Genomic DNA, 26,364 nt, shown 5'->3' on the forward strand with positions numbered 1-26,364 from the left:
ATAAATCGTGTCTGGCCTTGTGTCGCAGTTGTGACATCAGAGCCCCCGGTTGGCATCCAAGCACAACAACAGGGCCTTATAGGAGATTCTTTAGGAAGTACAGAGAGCAGCTGGGAGCGAGGGGTTGTCTGCCAGTCTCACTGCCTCCATGGCAACGATGTAAACACACCAGCAAACTGTCAGGTTGAACTTAAGCCCAGGCCGGGTGAGGTTTCAGGGCCATCAGAAAGCTAACCTTGCACCCTTCGGCAGACTCCAACACTTTTATGTGTCTCTCCAAGTAAATCAATTTGCTCCTCTTGTTTTTCTCGGGATACATTTTTTCAGGAGCAGATTCAGTAGAGCAGAAAGTTGCTGGAAAGGGTTGGGGGGACATCATATTACCAGCAACAGAAATTATACAAATTGACCAGAAAAACACTGGTTGGGACACCACTTAGTGTGTTTAAAGATAGCTGTGATTCCAAACGCTTGGATCACTGTCAGTATGTTATGGAAGTACCTTAGCAAAGAAAATGGACACAAGCAAGACAACCATGATCTGCAACGTACGCAACAGACAATGTTAATTAGCTTGCAATTTGATTTATTCCAAACACTTATAGGCTTTTGGGCCTACAGCGTGTTCTTTTCACCTCAGTCTACTTGTCATATTTCATCACCATCACCTTGCAAGTGCAAACATGGCACTGCTTCATCTAACAAACTCTGCATTGACCTCCCGGTCTCGTGCTCCTTCTTAGGCCGCCATCTTAAGTACGTAAAGCATAATACTTTCACAATACATACATAATGTCCCTTTTGTATGACTGTCTTGCAGACACCAAGGCTAATGTAGCCACAATCATAATAGCGCCATTCTTTCTCATGCATTCATTTACGTACATTTCTCCCATCGCAAAATTACTTCCCCATCAGTCTTTCATTCTTTTCAACATCTTTCAAAAAGCAAGCATTTACACAGAATGTTTATTTCAGTGGGCATCAGGGAACATGAAAGCAAGTAGATGTATGGGCTTTGGGAGGGATGTTGTGCTTAGGTGAAGCTGTAAACTGAGATTTCTTATTCAATGACTCATAATTTATGCTACAGTGTGTCTGGGTAGTTCTTTACTAAATTATGTTATCACTTTGACTAAGCTTAACATATATCATGTCAAATCATGACTGTTCATGTTAGTGACAAATTATAACTCAGTAAGTTATGAAATGCTAACATCAGCTAAGTTGAGCTAAAATGTAATGTAACTTTTCAGAAATGGACATACAATGAAGAGACAAAGGTAATGACAGTGTAATGACATATTTCTGTTGTAGTCAGCTAGACTAGAACATCTAACATTACCAAATTAAATACACATATTTACACAGTGCCTTCATACAGTATTTATAACCCTTGACTTATTCCACCCTTTCTTCTGTTACAGACAGAATTCAAAATTGATTAAAAAAATGTTTTCTCATCCATCTACACACGGTACCACTTAATGACAAAGTGAAAACATGGTTTATGAAATGTTTGCTAATTTATTGAAAATGAAATAAAGAAATATCTCATTTACATAAGTATTCCCACCCCTGAGTCAATACTTTGTAGAAGCACTTTTGGCAGCAATTACAGCTGTGAGTCTTTCTATGTGAGCCTCTAAGAGTTTCCACACCTGGATTGTGCAACATGTTCCCATTATTCTTTAAAAAAGTATTCAAGCTCTGTCAAATTGGTTGTTAATCATTGCTAGACAACCATTTTGAGGTCTTGCCATAGATTTTGACGTAGATTTTAATCAAAACTGTAACTCGGCCAGTCTGGAACATTCACTGTCTTCTTGGTAAGCAACTCCAGTGTAGATTTGGCTTTATGTTTTAGGTTATTGTCATCTGCCAGTGTCTGGTGGGAAGCAGACTGAACCTTTGCTTAGTTCAGTTACGTTTCTTTTTTATCCTGAAAAACTCCCCAGTCCTTAAAGCAAGCATATACCCATACCACGATGCAGCCACCACTATGCTTGAAAAGATGGAAAGGGGTACTTAGTAATGTGCTGTATTGGATTTGCCCTAAACATAACACTTTGTATTCAGGACCTAAAGTGAACTGCTTTGCCACATTTTTTAAAGTATTACTTTAGTGCCTTGTTGGAATATTTTTATTTTGTACAGGCTTCCTTCTTTTCACTCTGTCAATTAGGTTAGTATTGTGGAGTAACTACAATGTTGTTTATCCATGTTATCCTATCACAGCCATTCAACCTTGTAACTGTTTTAAAGTCACCATTGGCATCATGGTAAAATCCCTGACCGGTTTCCTTCCTCTCCGGCAACAGAGGAAGGAAGCCTGTATCTTTGTAGTGACTGAGTGTATTGATACACCATCCAAAGTGTAATTAATAACTTCACCATGCTCAAAGGGATATTGAATGTCAGATTTTTTTTTTACCAATAGGTGCCGTTCTTTGCGAGGTATTGGGAAAACTCCATGGTCTGTGTTTCCAATTCACTGCTCGACTGAGGGACCTTACAATTTTCTGTATGTGTGGTGTACAGAGAGGATGTAGTCATTAAAAAATTCATGTTAAACACTGTTATTGCACACAGAGTGAGCCCATGCAATTGGAAAAAAAGAAATAGTAAACATTTCTAAAAACATTATTCCACTTTGACATTATTGGGAATTGTGTGTGACACAAAACCTCAATTTAACCCATTTCAAATGCAGGCTGTAACACAACAAAAATGTTGGAAAAGTCAATCGTTTCTGAAGGCACTGTAAGTAGTGTGAATGTACTGTTCAGAAAAATGTGCTACTTTGTGTCAGAATTCAATTAGACTACATTCTAGTATTCAACCATTCATCAGGATAATGTGTAACGAATTTCCTTTTGAAGGACAAGAAAGATCATCAACCAATTTTCAACTGTTATAGTATGCACTGCTATTGGTTGGTGAATAAAATCATTTAGCTGGCCTGCCAAGTGCACAAACGTGCCCAACAGCAATTACAAACCCTTAAGAAGGAAATTCAGTTTACATACCATAGTATATGAACCATTTCATAAAAACCAACAACACAAGAAATGATATGTTAAAAAAAATAAAAAATACATGGTCTTCTCTGGTTTGACATTTTGAAAGGTATCATGTTTGACGTTTGAATCCAAATGTTTGCATGATGAAGGTGAAATACTATAAGTCAATTTAATACACTCTTTTGTGACAGGTGAACATTTTTTAAATGTTATAGATCCATGGCCCAGTGGGTTGTACTGTGACTATACTTTCTTCTACAGTGGAATCAACTCACAGGGTACTTTTTTTATACAGTATGTTGTCACGGATGGAAAACTCAAATATATTTTTTGTACACAATTCAGGTTCATAGACTGACCAGCAGCTCCACATACCTTGTATGTATGTTCAAATTTGTAAAACAAGAAAAACGGCAACCTACAGTATGCATATTCAAAAATGAAGAAAGCACCATTGCACTAAGCATGAGCGTCTATTGTTGCACTGCATAATTGTTCATAAGGAAAGAACAAGATTAGTGTTTTTAATTTGATTTCAAATCATAACCTGAAATGACTGAATTGAAATTTGAATTCAACCCAACCCTGGTCCTGATTGAATATGAATATAAGCATTATTTACAATTGGCATTCAGAATTATTCTAAAAGTATTCAGAATGGGCATGAATTGGCAGTATCCATTATTTTTTAAATAATTGCCATTTAAGAAAAGGATCAAAGGGAAAGACAATTCCTTTCCTGTTTCTGTTTACAAGTAGGCAACCACCCAAAACATTGTGAAAACTGAAGAAAAAAAATACTCATGTATGAATGAATGATTGACTGATGCATTTCTAATTTATCTGAGCTCTCTGTATTCTACTTCTATGCCCTCTTTCTATCGCTGAAGTAGCACGCCAGCCTGTTGTCTGTTCACATAATGCATAATACCTCACAATTACTAAACACCTACAGTGCACACAGGCACCATATCATTGTCCTCTTACACATGAGTGTAAAAGTTAGCCAAAACCTATAGAGGAAGTTATCCCCTAAAATGTCTCAACTATAGCTGGCTCCCCTAAGCCTAAAGCTACTTGGGAAATGTTTGCCCCAAATACACTATATAGCCAACCTCTGACCCTGAACAACCACTAAATATGTGGCAGGTCCCAGGGCTCCAGCTTTTCTCGGCAACACAGTGTGTTTCTCTTAAGTCTATCCTCATATTATTTGCATACAAAGAGAGTGCCATACGAATGTCAAATAAAAGCACATCAAATCACACAATGCAATAACTGTGTGGCCATTACCTGCAAAATTAGGAAACAATGGGTGCAGCTAGTTCAGAGAGAGAGAGAAAAAAGAATTCTACTTCTACAGGTCACCTAACAGCCAAGACAAAAAGGAAACGCGTCAGTTCAGAGAATTAAAAAAATCCCTTGTTAAAAATCCTTTGTGGGTTGGATTTTGAATTTATATGATGCATTAAATTGGAATTGACCCACGTGCAAATGCAAATGTTTTCCAATGTATGGTGTTATAGGGTCTACTGATGTCTATTGTCTACTGATTATGTCTACTGATTAAATATTTTTGTTGGGGCAATCACACCCGCACACACACGCGCGCGCGTGTGACTTTTATGGGCCTTCCATTTAAATCGAAATCTTTACTTATTCTCCCATGAATTATAGCAGCTTGTACATTGTATGCTACTGTATGATGAATGATACTGTTTGCTGCAATATATTTTTTCAACAATAACTGCGAGAAACAAAACACATCTTGTTCTGAATTCCTGCTTCACAGGAAGGGAAACATGCTGAATTCAATGTTTGTGGACCCAATAAAGTGTCTAAAATGTTGAATCTTAATAGGAAAACAGTCATTATTTCCTTTTGAATCACAATATTGCAGTGCCTGAATCCAAATGCTTTTGAACAAAAAGGGATGGTCTGTAATCTAAATACAGATCCGAAAGCAGTCTTACAAAGCAATTAGCTACCTTACAAACAAGTAGTAGGCATAGCTTTACAGATACAGACATGCTGCAACGACCACCGGCAGGATAGAGTTGGATGGGGCGGTGATGGTGGCAGGTGGTTGGGCTTGGAAACATGGTGGGTTCAGGTGGAATTTGGTGGACTGGGTGTGAGAAGATTACCATGAAATATCTACTTATCACTGGACAGGCTCCCCAAGAAGCACTCCTGTGTAGAAAAACAACAAAGGATTGTGGTCAGGACACGTGTATAAAACGTAATCAGGGTAAGGGTCAATTTGAAAAGGCTTGAATTTGTTTTTGTTTTCTTGGCAAACCTCACACACAATATTTTGACCACATCCACTTTTGCAACAACGGTTCAGTGAATTTAACACTCACATGAACTATTATACCTGTGTGATACTAATTAGTCAAGAAATTGTATTCAGAGGCTAATTCAGTGGCCTTGTGATTAGAGTGTCCTCCCTGACATTGGTTTGGGGTTCAATCCCCAGTGAGTCATAGCAAAGAAAAGAAAATGGGACCCCATGCTTGGCACTTGACATTAAGGAGATGAATTTGGAGTAAGGCCCGGTGATATACTGGCATTCTGTCCAGATGTACTTACATCAAGCTACCTCACACTACAGAAACAGGAGATGGGCTGTTCTGGCTGGGACAAGGTTTTTTAAGGTTATTTAATTGTATTGACTCAAGTATTGACAAAGTGACAGGACACCATTATGTTAGCTTTAGGGACATCTTTATGAAGATAAAACCAGATATTTTACACAGAGCATTGTGCGTGCTGTAGTACAGTGGTTCCCAACCAGGGGTACTAGGACCCCTGGGGGTACTTGGCCTATCTACAGGGGTTACTTGAGAAGACTCATGAGACCATAGGCCTACAGGTAAAATGCACATGAGGGGGTACTTCTAGGGTACTCCAGGCAGAGCAACCGAAAAAGTACTCCAGGTACAGTAACCAAAAAAGGTTGGATCCACTGCTGTAGTGGATTATGCCACAACAATAACATTGTACTGCATGCTGTTATTTAAGTGATAAGCCCTCGAAGCCGGTGTTTGGAGGATATATTGGCATGGGTGTTGTCAGGCCTGAGACAAAGTATTATAATTTTTATACAACGGGTTACCAACATGTTCAAATAATGATTTACATATTTTCATTTAAAAGTGATTTTGGTTAATTTATTCATGCTAAACTCAGCAAAAAAAGAAACATCCTCTCACTGTCAACTACGTTTATTTTCACTTGTGCAAACTTGTGCAGACATGTGACCAACAGAAATTGAATGTTGTGTCTCTGAACAAAGGGGGCTGAGATCTGGGCTCTTCACTGACATTCCTGTCTTGCTGGAAATCACGCACAGAAAGAGAAGTATGGCTGGTGGCATTGTCATGTTGGAGGGTCATGTCAGGATGAGCCTGCAGAAAGGGTACCACATGAGGGAGGAGGATGTCGTCCCTGTAACGCACAGTGTTGAGATTGCCTGCAATGACAACAAGCTCAGTCCGATGATGCTGTGACACACAGCCCCAGACCATGACGGACCCTCCACCTCCAAATTGATCCCGCTCCAGAGTACAGGCCTCGGTGTAACGCTCATTCCTTCGATGATAAACGCGAATCCGACCATCACCCCTGGTGAGACAAAACCGCAACTCGTCAGTGAAAAGCACTTTTTGCTGTCTGGTTCAACGACGGTGGGTTTGTGCCCATAGGCGACATTGTTGCCGGTGATTTCTGATGAGAACCTGCCTTTACAACAGGCTTACAAGCCCTCAGTCCAGGTTCTCATAGCTTATTGCTGACGGTCTGAGCACTGATGGAGGGATTGTGCGTTCCTGGTGCAACTACGGTAGTTGTTATTGCCATCCTGTACCTGTCCCACAGGTGTGATGTTCAGATGTACCGATAATTGACGATGCAATTACAAAGCAACTACTAATTTAACTTATAATATAAAACAACATTATTACTTGAGTAATTACAGCGTTATTACATAGGTCTAACATTTCATATAAAGTGTTACCCTTTTGACATGGTCAAAATATTTGGTGTGAGGTTTTGTATGGTGTTATTATACAGGAATAAGAGCAACTTAATGTAAAGTGTGACCATTAAAAGATACAGTAAAACATAGTAAAAGTATATTATCCCTTTATGTAAGAGCTGGAGGTCAGCACCACTCCACCTCCCCTTTTTGGAGAGAGGGGCGACCTATAAAAAGTTTAACCTGCTGCAGCCTCGCTCACCCACCTATTCCCCCCCTCCCCCCAGCATTTGATCTCTCCCAGCAGCTGCCCTCCTCCTGCCTCAGCACAACAAATACTTTACATTGCCTGACCTTTTCTCTCCCGTCGCTATCCCAGCCGTGCCCAATGCTACAACTCAACCCCATCTGACTCCCCTGCCACTGACCCAGCTGACATGTATCCCTCACGCAATTGTCTCAATACACCGACGTGTGTGTGTGTGTGTGTGTGTGTGTGTGTGTGTGTGTGTGTGTGTGTGTGTGTGTGTGTGTTGTTTGTGAAAGAGAAGATGAGGACAGAAGGGGTAGGAGAGGGTGCATAGAGGTGAAGAATTATGAATTGATTTTGAGTTTCAATATATCCACAAATGTCAATACACAAAGGACAGTGCCAATGGAAATCTCCATTCACATACAGTGCCTTGCGAAAGTATTCGGCCCCCTTGAACTTTGCGACCTTTTGCCACATTTCAGGCTTCAAACATAAAGATATAAAACTGTATTTTTTTGTGAAGAATCAACAACAAGTGGGACACAATCATGAAGTGGAACGACATTTATTGGATATTTCAAACTTTTTTAACAAATCAAAAACTGAAAAATTGGGCGTGCAAAATTATTCAGCCCCCTTAAGTTAATACTTTGTAGCGCCACCTTTTGCTGCGATTACAGCTGTAAGTCGCTTGGGGTATGTCTCTATCAGTTTTGCACATCGAGAGACTGAAATTTTTTCCCATTCCTCCTTGCAAAACAGCTCGAGCTCAGTGAGGTTGGATGGAGAGCATTTGTGAACAGCAGTTTTCAGTTCTTTCCACAGATTCTCGATTGGATTCAGGTCTGGACTTTGACTTGGCCATTCTAACACCTGGATATGTTTATTTTTGAACCATTCCATTGTAGATTTTGCTTTATGTTTTGGATCATTGTCTTGTTGGAAGACAAATCTCCGTCCCAGTCTCAGGTCTTTTGCAGACTCCATCAGGTTTTCTTCCAGAATGGTCCTGTATTTGGCTCCATCCATCTTCCCATCAATTTTAACCATCTTCCCTGTCCCTGCTGAAGAAAAGCAGGCCCAAACCATGATGCTGCCACCACCATGTTTGACAGTGGGCATGGTGTGTTCAGGGTGATGAGCTGTGTTGCTTTTACGCCAAACATAACGTTTTGCATTGTTGCCAAAAAGTTCAATTTTGGTTTCATCTGACCAGAGCACCTTCTTCCACATGTTTGGTGTGTCTCCCAGGTGGCTTGTGGCAAACTTTAAACGACACTTTTTATGGATATCTTTAAGAAATGGCTTTCTTCTTGCCACTCTTCCATAAAGGCCAGATTTGTGCAATATACGACTGATTGTTGTCCTATGGACAGAGTCTCCCACCTCAGCTGTAGATCTCTGCAGTTCATCCAGAGTGATCATGGGCCTCTTGGCTGCATCTCTGATCAGTCTTCTCCTTGTATGAGCTGAAAGTTTAGAGGGACGGCCAGGTCTTGGTAGATTTGCAGTGGTCTGATACTCCTTCCATTTCAATATTATCGCTTGCACAGTGCTCCTTGGGATGTTTAAAGCTTGGGAAATCTTTTTGTATCCAAATCCGGCTTTAAACTTCTTCACAACAGTATCTCGGACCTGCCTGGTGTGTTCCTTGTTCTTCATGATGCTCTCTGCGCTTTTAACGGACCTCTGAGACTATCACAGTGCAGGTGCATTTATACGGAGACTTGATTACACACAGGTGGATTGTATTTATCATCATTAGTCATTTAGGTCAACATTGGATCATTCAGAGATCCTCACTGAACTTCTGGAGAGAGTTTGCTGCACTGAAAGTAAAGGGGCTGAATAATTTTGCACGCCCAATTTTTCAGTTTTTGATTTGTTAAAAAAGTTTGAAATATCCAATAAATGTCGTTCCACTTCTTGATTGTGTCCCACTTGTTGTTGATTCTTCACAAAAAAATACAGTTTTATATCTTTATGTTTGAAGCCTGAAATGTGGCAAAAGGTTGCAAAGTTCAAGGGGGCCGAATACTTTCGCAAGGCACTGTATATGATCAATTTAATATTGAGGAACCCAAATTACATAAATGTAATTAAGTTAAATGTGGACGTAATTCATAAAATTGTGTGAAATAAATATTCAACATTTAAACTGTATTTTGTCACAATAACCAGGTTTCCATCCAACGTTTTTATGCCCGTAAAGTACATGCCGGACAAAAAATGTCATGACAGGCCTGATGGAAACAGCAAATTTGTCATAAACTTTCCAAATGTCGGCAAAACAAAATACGATAGACAAGGTGGGATTTTTTTGTGTCTGTAAAATTAATAATGCAATAAATGACAGTGAAAACGCTCTTATATGCAAATATTTATATAATAACCATCATATCGAAGTAAACTTGGAGTCACGCGATGACTTGTTGTGTGGTCCTCCCACTACGACTCCGGAAAACATTCAGTTTATTAGGCCACAGATTAAATAAATTATGATGAACTTCACAGGGTGGTGAAAGTGCAAGGTGGTGAGCTTTATGCTCCTTTCCAATAAATATCGAGGGTCTTATTCTGGTAACATGATGATCGATGCTTGGCTGCCATTTGACAAATTAAAATTATCTTGCTCTTTTGACCATAATAATCTCATCATATACCCACACTGTATCTGCAAGATGTTGGCTAGAGTGCACATGCCAAACCAGAGTGGGCACATTCCCTTGAATGTGAAAATTCGATGGAAACCCATTTAACTTGTATTTTTTATTTGGTACATGAGGATTTAAGTGCTAAAGTCATTTTTATGTGCACTACGTCATCATGCACATACTTTTATCTGCAACAAGTCAATTTGATGGAAACACATCTCTGGTGGGAAAATGGGCATATTTTATTTATGCAGATTTTAGAATATTCGCATGAAAATCTGTCAGCCAATTGAATGGAAACCTAGTTAGTGTGGCATTGTATAGCCTATATTGTAGATTACATGTCACTAAACATTTCTACACCTGTTGGATTCGGCGCATGTGACATATACACTTTGATTTGATTTGATTACTGGTCTACTATTAAACATTATTCCAACGTACTGTACTTAAGGATAACACTTTTTTGTGAGTCCCTATAAAATGCATCGGGATAGATAATAAGAGCAAAATAAAGAACAGAGTAGCAGCAGCAAATGATGAGTGTAAAAGTGGGTGAGTGTGCGCGTCTGTGTGTAATGTGTATGTATGTGTGTGTGTGTTATGTGTGTGTGCATAGTGTATGTGAATGTGTGTGGGCTTGGTGTGGGAGTGTCAAAGTAGTGAGTGTGCGTGCGTAGGGTCAGTGCAAGATACAGTCAGTGGAGATAGTTTTGGTAGCATTCATTGACTATTTAGCAATCTGGCTATTCAAATTGCCAGATTTAAGATTATATTGTCCCACAAGTCAATATAATCTTAAACGTTACGATTTCTAAAATAGAAAACTGATTCCACATCACCACTCCTACTCTAAGACGCTTTGTGAATACTTTACTTCGAAAGTATAGGGTAAATTGAAAACACAGAAATACATTTTTCTTTCTTTAGAATTCACTAAAACAAGCACCATCAAGTAGGCCTACCAATTGTGTACCAGAAAGTATTGTTACCAGATCATTTTCTAGCAAACACCAGGTAACTAGTGGAAATACTGGCGTAAAGTAAAGTGTAACTCAAAGCAAGTGACTGATTCCTTAGAAACACTGATAAACTATAATACCACATAACTCATTTGGGGCCGGATTCAAATTTAGGAAATGTACGCCTTCCCTACGCACTTCTCAGTAGTTGATATTCAGACTTACTTTATGTAAGTGTGTAATGGGCTTTGCAGGCGTGGTTCCCCTGCGCATGCTGAATAAATGTAATTCAACCACTGAAAACTCTCCCACTTGCTGGCCAACTGTAAGGGTTGTCGTTGGTGGAAGAACTGAACACTTCAAAAATACAAAACAACAACGTGACAACAGTTCTATCTGGTGCAGACACACAAAGACTGAAAATAACCACCCACAAAACACAAAGGAAAACAGGCTACCTAAATATGGTTCTCAATCAGGGACAACGATAGACAGCTGCCTCTGATTGAGAACCATATCAGGCCAAACACAGAAATAGAAAATATAGAAAAACTAACATAGACTGCCCACCCCAACTCACGCCCTGACCATACTAAATAAAGACAAAACAAAGGAATAAAGGTCAGAACGTGACACCAACAGATTTTCTCCTGGAGTTTTCATTCAATAGGGTTTTCAGTACATTTATCTAAAGCCATCCCTTTAAGTTTGGTGTACGTTTAATTAGAATTTTCTCCACAGACAATATATGTAGTTAAAGGTTTCAGAATATTAGGGATCAATGAAAGAAAGTCACGTAGCCCTAAATACACGCATATTTGTCTACTTTTCAGCACCAATTGGTACATTTAAAAATACTTTGGTCTTGTATGTTATCTATTTATTGTCAGGAAAGTATTCATGAATAAAAAAAATTAAAACAGGTTTGGAGAGACTTTACGCACTAAATATATTGGTGAGTCAAAATTACAGTGGTTTGATTCAAAGTATACAATGGGGGTTGAACAGTAGTGCTATAAATCTACCCTAATAATACCCACTAATCATGGAACTGTGGTGACAACATTCTAGTTGTCATGAACTCAGCGCCAGGTAAACAAGTTTAAACTGCTACATATGTAGGCTACATGTCCCAAATTACTGCAGAACTTGTAATACATTAGCCTAATATGAGCAACTATTGCTAGCGATCCTCAGGAACAACCACACAAATGTGACAGAGGAAAGAAAGGTCATCTAAGTATGTAATGGAATGATGCAAAATTTAAGGAAATGAACACTAAACTGACAGTTATAAATGTACAGTATTTGGGTATAACTGATGGTGGCTACCGAAAATGGCTAATTGTTTAATTAACATGATACCATTTTTTGTTATACATTGAAAAGTCGAGGCATATAATTAAAACATACTAGAAATCACAAATCAACTCCGTAGGTTTTCTCCTTTAATGTTATTTGCGCATGGCTACAGAAGCCTATAACTTAGGGCTCCAATTTTCATCCTTGCGATTAATAAGGCCAGCATTTCATCAACTTCATTGTGGAAAAGTTGATAAGTGACCCGATTCAGGAAACTAAGCGTATGTTGCGACTTCACAGAAAGAGCTGTTTGAATTTAAAATATATATTTTTTAATTGAAATGCACTTTTGTCAGAAATGCCTTCTTGAACATGTGAACATTAATGTGCCTTAATAACAAACTTGTATGCCATCTGTAAATATGAAAACAATTGCTAAATTACGAGCCTTGTTGGTTAAGCCACGGAAAAAGGTAGCAACCTTCCCACTAGCCATTATTGGCTGAGATAATGAGTGGGCTGGACATGCCGAGAGAGGAGTTCGGATTGGTCTGCCATATTGAAGGCGTCTGTCTATTTGAGCTCATCAGTCTGCGTTGGTAATCCTGTCGAACACTGCTTTTAAAAAAATGTATTGTGTAGTGGAGCTGCATTAAGTGTTGCTCTCCATTTTCTGGAGGATCAAGTTTTGAAATCAGTGGAATTAGAGTATGATAGCTAAAGAGATGGAGAAAACACCTGTCTCTGGATTACATCTTTAAAACTAAGGGCAACCGTGGTATGACATTCCTAACAGGGAGACGCGTCCATGATGTATGTTGATGTATACAGGTAAGATAGTCTAGCGTTAGCTAGCTACATTTTCAGATATTACACGTTTCTAATTTTGACAGAAAGTGGTTTCATTTCAAGCTAGGCTTGCTCCCTAGCTGACGTTATTATTTGTTTCACAGAGCCATTTTCTTTTCTAGTTGGAGCCTAATGTTAGCTAGCTAACACTGGACCTGGTTGGTTAGCTCCCAGCACTGTGGAATTATTGCCACTTTGTTCATTGTTGTTTAACTAGCTAACGCTATCTGGCTAGCACGTTAGCTAACGTTACGTGATGTGGGTGATCTTAAACTTTGTTTACCTAGCTAGGTTAATTATTTACCTAGCTAGATAGTTATATGTCTTACGATAAAATGTACTGTTAGCTAGCTAGTTAACGTTAGCTGGCTGGCTCCCTATCAGACGTTATTATTCGTTTCCCAGAGCTGTTTGCTTTTCTAGTTAGAGTCTAATGTTAGGCAGTGTTGGCACTTTGTTGATTGTTGTTTAACTAGCTAACATTAGTTGGCTGGATCGTTAGCTAACGTTATGTGATGTGTGTACAACACCCGTTGAATACGGCCGGTGTCAATAAACGTCTGCAAAAAAGGGTAATGGAATTGTTGCCAGTAGAGCTGATTAGGCTGTTTTCATGTTATCAAGAGGTAAACAAATCATCGGCCAGAGCATCAAGTGTGCGATCCGAGATCGAAACAAGATGGGTGGGGCAAAATCTTAAGAGGGTGTGAACGATACTGAATGGATGTAGACAAAGAAGAGCTCTTCGCTAAACATTCAAAGGCCATTTTCTCAAAAGTGAGTTAACAAGTTGATCAACTTTCAAAGCAGAATTACTTTCCCATTGTTATTCAAATGCAGTATATGATATAGCATTTTGTAGCTCTGAATCTCTACTTTTATCCAATGTAAAAACCACCATTTCACATTTTACTACATAAGACCATATCCAGGTGGTGAGTCACATATGTTGATATTCTTCAGTTAGCTGCCATATGACTGTAATTACAGTGCATGGAGAATGGTGCTATTTCTATCGGGAAAAAATTAAGTAGATTTTATTCCACTTGGAACCAACAGGTTGCTCAACCTTATTCATTGTTTAAATCAGCCAGTGGTCCATGGAATAACGATCAGCTTAGACAGCATGAGGGCTCTGTTAAAGCACAATTGTTCAGGTCACCTTTATGTGACAAGTGTCAAACCCTGAGAATAAACTTGTAACACCGTGCTTCTACACCTGCATTGCTTGCTGTTTGGGGTTTTAGGCTGGGTTTCTGTACAGCACTTTGAGATATCAGCTGATGTACGAAGGGCTATATAAATACATTTGATTTGATTTGATTTAAACACACACTCGTCTCGTACTATGGAAATAGCCCGCCAGTGTGTAATGCAGAGAAAGGGAACTGTCTATCCCGGACCACAAGTCCAACCAGAGCCCACCCAGAGTCGAATTACCCCCGGGGTGTGTCGTAAAACTAGCAGTGTCTATTAGCGCCATTTGTTACGGGCACAACTCAAACATGCTGGCCGACATGATGTAGTACATCAAATCGTCTGCACAAAACCACATGCCTCTAAACGCTGGGCTGGCCCACCAGGGACTCAAACATTGACGACCTCGTACCCGCTATTAGATGTCATGCTGTAAAGGAATTATGGGGCCTATTTCAACTGTACATTTGCTAAGGCTTTAAGGAATGACCCATTACACATTAGAAAGTATGGAACCCTCCATTCCTACAACTACATCTAAATGTTTTTATTTTCAGTCTCTTACTAGAAATGCATTCATTTGAGAGTTCTGAACATGGCATGTGTGTAAATGTAATATTAATCAAAAAGCCCTTTTAATTGAGCTTTATATAATTGCACACAGATTACCATATATTTACTACAAAATGTAATTGTTAGATGGTACTTATACTTATAGCAATAACCTATGAAGCACACATATGTTACTTAGCCTGTTAAACTCTGAGCAGTTGTTTTGGGCCCTGTACATTTATTTTGTTGAAAATAGAAAGTGACATATCATTTGAAAGCTACAGCCCTTGTCTTTTTGGGAATTGAACTCAAATCTTACTGCTGGCAATTTCATAAGAAACCCTCCACTGTAACAGTTTTCGTCATCTGAAGAAGAGGAATTGGAACAAAGCGCAGCATGGTAAGTGTTCATGCTTTTTATTGAAACTGAACACTAACAAAAATAACAAAGGGAATAACCGAAACCGAAACCAAAACAGTCCTGTTTAAACAGAAAATAACTACCCACGAAAACCATGTGGGAAAAAGCTACCTAAGTATGGTTCCCAATCAGAGACAACGATAGACAGCTGATTGAGTCCCTGATTGAGAACCATACCTGGCCAAAACAAAGAAATACAAAAACATAGAAAAAAAGAACGTAGAATGCCCACCCAAATCACACTCTGACCAAACCAAAATAAAGACATAAAAAGCTCTCTAAGGTCAGGGCGTGACATGCGCGACACCACCACCCCTACCTCTCCCCATAAAGGCCATAAATCATGACCTATATTCATAGTATGCAATGTCGTTCAAGTCACCAAAACTGCAAACATTTAGTATGCATGGAAAGGGTATACCTTGATGTTCATTGTAAAAGCAATGCATTTGCTTCTCCACCCACATTACCTTGTATGCATTTGTAACAGTATAACTTTCGTCCGTCCCCTCGCCCCTGCCTGGGCTTGAACCCAGCACACATCTGCACACATCAACAACAGTCACCCACGAAGCATCGTTACCCATCGCTCCACAAAAGCCACGGCCCTTGCAGAGCAACTGGGAACCACTACTTCAAGGTCTCAGAGCGAGTGACGTCACCGATTGAAACGCTATTAGCGTGCACCACTGCTAACTAGCTAGCCATTTCACATCGGTTACACATTCTCCACATGTGCCGTTGATCTATCTCAATTGTTTTACAATAGGGAAAGTGAATTGGAAAATAAGTTAGACATTTCTTCACCTGTCTGTATCTTATTTCAATAAACAATCTCGATACCTTGAAATGCCTCATTGCTAGGTTCAATTTAAGATGTCAGGCTTGAAAATCCATTCAGCCATTTTGGCACAGTGACTCACTACCCAAACCAGACGCAACCGGTTTAAAGTGGCCAAGAGACATCATGTGATCACATACAGCTATCTAGTGCAGGGGCTGCCAAATTTTTTCACTCAGGCCCCCCTTCCAGCACAGGGGAACATCCCGCTCCCCCCATGCACATGCCACATCTATTTCTATGGGTACAAGCACTGTTCATGACATATTGTAAACTGTTCACACCGATCTTGTTGGCGGTGAGAACATTTTGCAGTTTTAAAATCTTATTTTATGCAATTCTACACATTTTGTCAAGAGGTGTAGAGAAAATGTTGCAGTTTTAAAGCAAATTATCTTGCAATTCTATACATTTTGCCATGTCTAATGTGTATTCATGTGAAATTTGAGTGACTCGAACATTCCAACAAAATCTATGGGCTAAAAAACCTAGCTAAAAAACTTTAGTTGACATGGGCTATTTTGATCTGGACATTTCTGGAAAGTTATAAATAACTATCTAAGGTATGCAATGACTGACATGACAAGAGGATTCCACTAGTGCATTCTATTGTTACAACATTCAAGAGTAAGTTCCTAAAAAATAAGTTCCTAAAAAAAACAAACAGCATGGAACCACTGGTCTAGTAGGTAAACTGGGAATCAGACATTCCTATGGGAATTTGTGCATGTTTAGAGAGCCACCATTAGGTTAAAGATCGTACATTTTTTTTATAAATACTATATTTTTTAACAGTAATTGGTTAACATATTTCATTTAAAACCCAGACTTTTAAATGTCTTATTGCCCAACATGGGGACAATTGGAGGGGGGGTAAATTTCAGGATTTTTGGCCTGCTGTATCTAGTAGTCACATTGACACTTTTATCAGAATTCCTCAGTTCTTACCTTTCTAACAATACTAAGCATGTGGTTGTAGGACATAGTTTAGGAACCAAAATGTACTTTGTGAGGATAGTATACAATATTATGCATTGTTTAGAAAATGCCACCAGAGGGCATCAGAGTTTAAGACACCTGGTACCACGTAGACACCTGCTACCAGATAATTAGTTACCAATTTTGTTTACTTATTTGAAGTGATTACCATAACGTACCTATTGTTACCATATAATTTCTTATTAAATACCAACTAAATACCAATGGAGACAGCAATGTAAAATAAAATACAATTCAGGGGGCTTATAAGAAAAGTGAAAAAAAGTGCCAATTCAATCTGGTCTCATCATTCATTATACTAATTCATAATATCTAAAATTCCTCATTCATCTTAAAGTGTATGGGAGGGCGGGGGAGGCATGTCACTTTTAATACTAATGCAATAATGGTGCATTAATTAAAGGCTTTATGAAAACTGTCGCAAAACCACTTACCATTTTATTTTTATTACAATTGAATTTTTTTTTTTAAATACCCCCTGCAATTCGTATATGTTACGAATTCCAATTCGTACAATATGTTATGAATTTGGTGCTTAAGATTTAATTCAATATCTTTAACCAACTTGGTGGGAATTGTACATTTCTTTATTTCTTCACACTAATCTCAAACCAAATCTGAACTATTATTTCTCATAAGGCTCATAAGGCCCGATTCCAACCCAAGTTAAGTGCACATAAATGCACCATAATTCCATTTGTATGCACTTTTCTCTCTATTCTGACCTTGAACTTAAGAATGCCATTCACCTGCTATTCATTCGGGGTGGAGATCTAAGAAATGAAGGTGTGGCGGAGGTGTGTTTACAGATACATCGTATTTTGACCTTGACTTAATTCTCTCATAATTCCACCACCTTTACGGGCACGGAAACCATGAATAAGGTCGAGTGATCCTGATGGTTCCAAGTGGAAAAATCATCTACTTTATATTTTCTAATAGAAATAACAGCATTCTCCATGCACTGTAATTTACAACTTGATATCGCTAGGTAAATTAGTAACCCATTTGAATAAGGGAATTGTAAATATAAATTACACTTGTTTTAGATCTATTTTACATTATAATCGCTGGAGACAAATGTGACACCTGTCATATCAAATCAAATCAAATCTTATTTGTCACATACACATGGTTAGCAGATGTTAATGCGAGTGTAGCGAAATGCTTGTGCTTCTAGTTCCGACTATGCAGTAATAACCAACAAGTAATCTAACCTGTGGAATTGTTATTCCACAACTACTACCTTATACACACAAGTGTAAAGGGATAAAGAATATGTACATAAAGATATATGAAGGAGTGATGGTACAGAACGGCATAGGCAAGATGCAGTAGAAAGTAACGAGTACAGTATATACATATGAGATGAGTAATGTAGGGTATGTAAACATAAAAGTGGCATAGTTTGAAGTTGCTAGTGATACATGTATTACATAAAGATGGCAAGATGCAGTAGATGATATAGAATACAGTATATACATATACATATGAGATGAGTAATGTAGGGTATGTAAACATTATATTAAGTGGCATTGTTTAAAGTGGCTAGTGATACATTTTTTTACATCAATTTCCATTATTAAAGTGGTTGGAGTTGAGTCAGTATGTTGGCAGCAGCCACTCAATGTTAGTGGTGGCTGTTTAACAGTCTGATGGCCTTGAGATAGAAGCTGTTTTTCAGTGTCTCGGTCCCTGCTTTGATGCACCTGTATATGACAGCAAACTGAAGCATTTCAACATATCAACTTTCTCACAGTAAAGTTTATGAAATGCTGTGCCATTATGCAGAATTTAAATTTTACAGCCTTCTAACCTGCAGGGACGGGCACTCTTGAATGTCTGAATTATAGGCTACCCTGGCTTTCTCTGTTTCCTATTTCTATCACGTTAAATATTTAGCCACTGTCAGTATCGACCGTCAGTAACAGCACATATTCAACTGTCAATTTACTGTTAGTTCCCTTCAGTTAGGAAAGCCTACATTATCATTACATTTACAGTTGTTTCATTTAACTTAATTTGCTTCCTCTGTAAACGCCGTCACGGCGGGGTGGTTGTTGCTGAGGATCAGTTGATAATGTAAAAAAAGACATGTAGGCTAATTAAAATATTATGGAGCGGAGCACAGACCAAGCCATAACAGTTTGAACCCAACGCCTGGCACAGTACTTGGCCGTGTCATTACACAGTTCCATGGTTAGTGCAGGCAATAGACGAGGGTATAGCCTACTATTGTACACTATTCTCCCTATTATAATTCTATGTGCACTAATATTCCAACATTATCATGGGTCGAATAACTGAATTTGGCCATTTTCAGAATTAAAGCTGCAATATGTAACTTTTTGGGTGATCTGACCAAATTCACATAACTATGTGTGTAATATATCTGTAATTCTCATCCAGTTCATAAGTTTCATTTTTGCATCGTTTACTTTCGTTTTTTTACACCAGTTTCAAACAGCTGAAAATACTTTTGGTAATAGAAAAAATATTTCACAGCTGTACAATGATTCTCTACACTATACTTGCTTGTTTTGTCACAAACTCAAATTAGGCGAACTCTTAGAATTTTGCAATCAGAAATGCAACCTGGTCTCAGAGAATTTCATATCATTCTGTATGTAAATCTGAGACACTCCACTTAGTATGATATGTTACGTTTCGTATGGTCTGTATTAATTTGTGGATGTCCATCACCCATCACCAATTTGTGGATGTCCATCACCCATTATGATACGTTACAAATTACAATTCGTATCATATGTTATGAATTGCAAAACGTACAATATGTTACGAATTTGCAAAATAATGATAGGGTTAAGGTTGGGGTTAGGGGAAGAGTTAGCTAAAAGAGTTAAGGTTAGGGTTAGGGGAAGGGCTAGCTAACATGTTAAGGGGCGGCAGCTTAGCCTAGTGGTTAGAGTGTTGGACTAGTAACCGGTAGGTTGCAAGTTCAAACCCCTGAGCTGACAAGGTACAAATCTGTTGTTCTGCCCCTGAACAGGCAGTTAACCCACTGTTCCTAGGCCATCATTGAAAACTGAAAATAAGAATTTGTTCTTAACTGACTTGCCCATGCCTAAATAAATAAAGGTAAAATTGAAGTAGTTGAAAAGTAGATACAAATTACTAAGTAGTTGAAAATATGCAAAAATTCTAAAGTTGTCCTTTGGGTTGCTAAACATTTGCTTTATATGCCCACCCATCCACCCTGACCAACAACACTACTTTAGTTTTTGCCTAAACTAACCAACTATCTTATGTAACCATACCAAACGTTACATATCATACTAAATGGAGTATCTCTGATTTACATACAGAATCATACGAAATGCTTTGAGACCAGTTTGGGAAATGGCAGAGCATCTTTAATCAAACCATAGTTTTCTTTATTTTGTGAGTAAAGAATCTCCATACCTGCTTTTTATGATTCATAATTATTTTCCTAAAACTAAATAATATAAAGATCTGAGTATTTTTTATCTACCAATTGGTGCTGAAATGGAGACGATATGCATTTAGCCTATTTAGATGGCTTTCTTTCATTGATCCCTAATATTCTGAACCCGTCTTCTCTATATATTCTATTGAGTGTCGCTAAAATTCTAACTAAAAAGAACACCGTATTTAAAGGGATGGCTTAAGATAAATGACCTGAAAACCCTATTGAATGAAAACTCCACGAGAAAATCTGTTGGCGAGCAAGTCGGAGAGTTTTCAGAGGTTGAATTACATTTATTCAGCGCACGCAAGGGAACCACCCCTGTAAAGCCCGTTCCGATAAGGCAAGTCTGAATACCAACTACTGAGAAGTGCGTAGGAAAGGCTTAATTTCCAAAGTCGGAATCGGGGCCATACAGAGAGAATACTCAACTGCTCTTTATGCGGTCAAAAAGTGGAGTTTAAACACTATGACACTAAGACACTATGTAAACATTTTAATGCCATGTTTGGTGGTATTCCAATACAGAGTGGGCTCTTTGCATGTTGTCAATATAATATATCTATACGAGTTATTTAAGGTTGTATTCCAGCCACAGACTGTACAGCTTTGAAGTGGTACAAGCATGAGTGAGAAGGAAACACCCAATGTGACTCACTGTGTATATTCCCTTAGTGGTTACCGGTGCTCCACCACGAAGCTCATGGTCGTCCCATCAAAGGAGGGCGGTGCGATGATTCTTGGGCGTTGCTGCGACGTGATGCTGATGACCGCTGGTGTCCCTTCTGACGTCACCGCACTCCCCTGGGTGACGGGCACTGATGCCGGCACTGACTCTCCCGTAGCACTGTAGTAGGGGCTCTCTGCCCCCATCATGTTACCCTCCTGCACCAGGGTGTATTTCCCTTGAGCCGTCTCCCCACTCTCTTCCTCTAATCGGGACACCATGTGGGTTGCAACCTGTGGTGCCATCACCGTCTGGGCAGCAAGTGTGGGTGAGAGGAACCCCGGGTAGATCATGTAGGTGGGTGCGTATATCCCTCCCGGGTTCAGTGCCAGGGGGGATACGGACATGGGGGTCACTGGCTGTGACGGAGGCATAGGCATGGGCATGTCCACATACTGGCCCATCTCAGGGTGGAAGAGACACTGGGTGACTGGCTCAATCGGCATGTCTACCAGGTAGTATTGTCCGGTGGTGGGATCAAAGAGCATCTTCCTCTGTGTACGCTGGAAGGGGTCTCCCCCCGAAGGGGTGGTGGGCAAGGGGGCAATAGAGGGGGAGAAGCAGAACACCTGCGGCTGGGGCGTTCCTTGCTTGACCACTGGTCGAGAGTGGTGGTAGATGGTGGCGGTAGTGGCGGTATCCGGGGCCCGCGTCTCTATGACAACAGGGGACCGTTTGAGGGACTGGATAGAATTATGCTTGTGTCTCTTGGTGTCGGTGATGCCAGGTTGACTGGCGGCAGGGCTGCTTGGGAATACCTGCTCTTGAATGGGCAGTTTCATTTGACCGACACTCCTGCCTTCTACAGGTATTGTTAAGTAGTTTTCAGAGTCTGGGTTGCCAGATTTGATGGGCTGTGGTGGAGTCTCTGTGGTGGGGCTGCTTTTGAACCTTCCCCTGTCTACAAGGGCTCGTTTTGGGGAGGATATTTTCAATGACAGTGGAGCTTTCGGGGTCTTAGAGCTAATGCTTTTCACCATAGAGGTTGCATGTGATGGAGAACAGGTTTGTGGCCCATTCCAACTATTAGAGCTGCTGCTACTGACAGCTGTCTTAATGCTGTTCGCCAAATGAAACACGCTTTTGTTACTAAATGTCTTACTTTGTTGTGACTGGGTTTTAAAGGTGTCCTCTGTTAATGGGACATGGATTATTCTTAGACAACCTTTCTCTTCTTGAATGTTGCATGTTTCTGGCAACCTGTCTGTGTTTATCGCTGTACTAAGCCTCTCCCTGCCACCTGCTACACCTAGCTCCTCGGGGCCACCATGCTCCTCTCTAGCAATAAGTGACAGAACATGACTGTCGGTAATAGGCCAGGGGGCCTGGCTCTTGCGCTTCCATTCATTTCTGTCAAAAACATAAAGCTGTTCCATTGTTTTAACGGCAGCCTTTAGTTTCTCTAATGCCACCTGTTTTGGTATTTTCAACTCCGGTTTGCGTTCACCTACCTCGACCATTTTTTCCTGCTTTTGTTTAGCCTCGGACTGATCTGTGTTTGGCTGTTTTGCGAAGCCAATTGGAGGTCTGCCCGTCGCCCTGTGCAGCGACATGGGTTCATTTTTGGCACATTCTGGAGATGGTTTGGGGGATGACCTATCGTTCTCAATTTGTCTCCGCTTTGGAGCCTCGGTTACAAGCACACGCTGTTTAGTACTGCTATTTGTATTTACAGACTGACATTTTATTACAATTGAAGAGGGAGGCGATTTCTTATCGGGTTCTTTCTTAGAACCTTTATTATCTTCGCGTAATGAGGCAGCAGCAGAGGAGACTGCGCCTTTACTCTCGCTGTTATCCACTGAGACTAAACGATATGAACTCTTGACCAATTTACGCACGTCTCTAACCTGATGAATTGGCGTCTGAAACTTGCACTTATTGTCCCTTATATCCCTAACCGTAAAGTGTGGCACTCTGTCTGACGCTGGCAGCACCTGACATTTGGAGTCAGCTGCTGACTTTATTGGATAACTTATATTAGGGGTTAACAATTTGTCAATATTTAGCGGATTGCATTTGTTTTCTTTTACGCTCCTCAGACGTATTTTTATCTCGGGTGCCTTTGACCCTTTCACGATTCCTGCATTGTTGTCAGGTCTAAACTTTCTCTCCCCGTACCCCCGTTGCTCTTTTTGCGCACCGACTAAAGTACTGTCTGACACCTTTTCTTTCAATTTATTTTCTTTAGGGAGAAGCTGGGAACTTGGAACAAACAAGTGTGACAATTTAGTTAGCTTGCTACTTACAAATCTGGAGTCTAACTCCCTTTCCCCCGTATAATCTGTTGTAGAGGGTGTCCCATCTAAAATGGTACAAATTTCATGTTTCTCTTGGGGCTCTGGCTCACCATCCCTCCATGATTTGAATGCACTGTTTTGGCTATGGCTCAGGGATCCTCTTGTGGGCTCGCATGCATCCTTTTGAAAATCTAATCGTGCCTCATGTATAGTCTGAAAGCTTTCTAATGCCTCAGTAAGCTCTTCTTTGGGGTCACAAGAATTAGGTCTAAGGTCCACAGCCCCTTGTTCATCAGAAGAATTGCTTGTGTATCCCGAACCCGATTCTGAGGTTTGACTATGCACGCCTTTCTCTGTATCCCTCTCTCTTACCCCATCTTGATCCTTGCATTGGAAGCATGGGGAGTGCGTGGGACGCGTGTCCCGTATCTCCCCCCTCTCCATCTTGCGCTCCTGTTCAATTTGCATTTTTTTGGATATTACATTTTTTAAGAGACTTGATGCGAAACTTGCCTTCTTATGTGTGCCTTCCATGCTATCACCCGCGTCACTGTGTTGGTAGCTCACTTCATATTCTGGCTCTGCTGGCAAGGTGCCGGGAACTTCATCCATGGAACGTACTCCTGAGGCATTTTCTGAATATTTGGGAGATTTCCCGCGTTCAGGTGACCCCGCTTCAACATTACAGCGAAAATCCAATGTCTTTGTCAAAGTGATAACCTCACTGCCTGGTTCAAATGGGCCTGTAAACTCTACGTTTTGGGTAGAGGAAGATGCATGTTGTGGACTAGATATTTTTGTATTCAAAGAAAACATATTGGTTTGTGGACCTTTCTTACTGCTTATGGCAATACCATTTATACTCTTATACTCTGCGTTCTTGCTCATTTCAAAAGTTGCAACTGCACTCTTTTGGGCGATTAGATTTTGCTCTCTGCCCTGTGACATGTTACCATATTTAAGGTCAACGAAAGCTGACCACTTGTTTAAACCAAGCCCATATTCTGACATTGAAGACTCACTTGAAGTGCTCAAATGTATAGCATCGAAATAGGGACATGCTAAACTCCTAAATGATTTTGCTGTTAAATTACGCACTTCTTTATCAGCGTCGTCCAGTTCACTTATTGAACTGGACGCACCGCTGGAATATTCGTTAACATCTTTCCCTCTTAATTTAGTTGCAAAGTGTTGGCGTCCCGGGGCTGGGATAAAATATTGGGATCTATCGCACAAGGCTTCCGCTCTGGCGTCAGTGCTTGTAAAAAAGAAGTGACTCCTGTCTCCCACATGCTTGGTATGATAACAAATGTTTTCATTTTCAATTGTATTGTTATAGTCGTTTATCGCTGTGGATGAGGTCTTGATTGACAGGTGAATTTGCCCCGCCGAATTCCCACTACCATTTTGGTTTTTACAAATGCTTTCATCTGAGCTGGGGCATTTGTCAGAGTCACAAAACTCACTCTCAGTGCTGACAACTGCACAACCAGCAACACTTTGGTGCACATTATTATATTGCGCCTTACTGCTTTTCACTTTCGCCAGGCTCCTACCATCCACGAGGCCTATCAAAGTCCCCTCTGTTGTTTCATCGCTTTCAAAAGAGGCATAATCCACAAATGAATAAACCAGATTATCGTCCTCAATATCCCAACAGCTTCCCCGTCCAAAATCATAATCGACATCATGGTCAAGCTCTGTCAGTTGGATTTCGTGCGTTGTAATGTAGTGCGATTCGTCTATCACGGTATCAGGCGCACAATGGTCCGACAATACTACGCTCTCACTGTCGTCCGATTCGGATTTACTGTTCAAATACATGTCCGTGTATTGTAACTCCTCACATTCGCTGGGGACATTATTATCACGAGGCACAATTTCGCTCTGGAGTTCTGTCATATTGTCATTCTCCAAGTCCACATTGCTGTTAAATTCTGTCAAAGACGTGTCCATGGGGGGATCTTCCGATACAGGCCTATCTGCTGACTTGTCCTTGGATTTTACCTCATAGATTTTATCCACATTGTCATCAATCTCGCGAATCCTGGGGCTCCTCTCTCCGGAAGTATCACTGTTGCATTTGAATACCGCCAGTTGGTTACCGTCACCGGTAAAAGCCACTTTAACCGTTTTCGTGACCTCTGATTTCATATCAATTAAGTAATTCAAATCAACATAATTGTATTCGTCACTTTTTGTTTTAGGGTTGCACTTGTCCTTGTCTTTATTTCCAGGGTCCGGTGTTGTCTCGGTAAGTGAGAGTTTTCTCAACTGCTTCCATTTGTGCCGTTTCTTACCGCCAGAAATGCTCTTGTTAGCGATGTTATCCTGACACAGGACGGAAAACTCTGCACGAGGGAGAGACTGGAGTGAAGGAGGGAGGGAGAGTGAGAGGGGGGTCAGTCTAGTTGCCCTCGGAATTCCAAGTGCACTCTGTTGAATATTCCGCTGTCCGTTCTCAGCGCATGGAGCTGTTGCTCTTCACCGCTTCTCTCGATGACGGTTGTCTGTATAACGCTGGAGTAACATTTCGGATGACATATCAGCTACATTAGCAGAGGCTGGGGTGAAACCTTCGCCACAGCGTGCGAATTTAGGACTACATGCTAATTTCCTTGATGCTACTCTCTTTGATAACGTAGCGGTGCACAATCGGTTGAGAGAGAGAGAGAGAGAGAGAGAGAGAGAGAGAGAGAGAGAGAGAGAGAGAGAGAGAGAGACGAATGACCATGTGGACCCTTATGGAATGCGCGTGAACATGATCTCCCCTGTACCAAATTACAATGAATTATGCACAGCCACAGAATACCCAAAGTGTTACTGTATTTTCTAATAAATATTTGGTGCGGCCATGCAGTGTATTAGATACTAAAACGTAAACATCAAAGCTCTATTGTGTTGCCTTAAACAC

At 40.2% G+C, this 26,364-nt stretch overlaps 1 protein-coding gene across 1 annotated transcript; it reads right to left on the reverse strand.

The window, feature by feature from the left end:
* Window positions 1-330: 330 nt before the first annotated feature.
* LOC115137215 (uncharacterized protein C4orf54-like) lies at window positions 331-26,104 on the reverse strand. Its single transcript, XM_029673383.2, is given in 3 exon segments — window positions 331-5,216; window positions 21,142-25,689; window positions 25,691-26,104. Coding segments are annotated over 2 exon segments (4,572 nt in total). The 5' UTR covers window positions 25,735-26,104; the 3' UTR covers window positions 331-5,216; window positions 21,142-21,161.
* Window positions 26,105-26,364: the final 260 nt, after the last annotated feature.

This window comes from Oncorhynchus nerka, linkage group LG11, assembly GCF_034236695.1.
Source record: "Oncorhynchus nerka isolate Pitt River linkage group LG11, Oner_Uvic_2.0, whole genome shotgun sequence".
Classification (NCBI taxonomy): Eukaryota; Metazoa; Chordata; class Actinopteri; order Salmoniformes; family Salmonidae; genus Oncorhynchus; species Oncorhynchus nerka.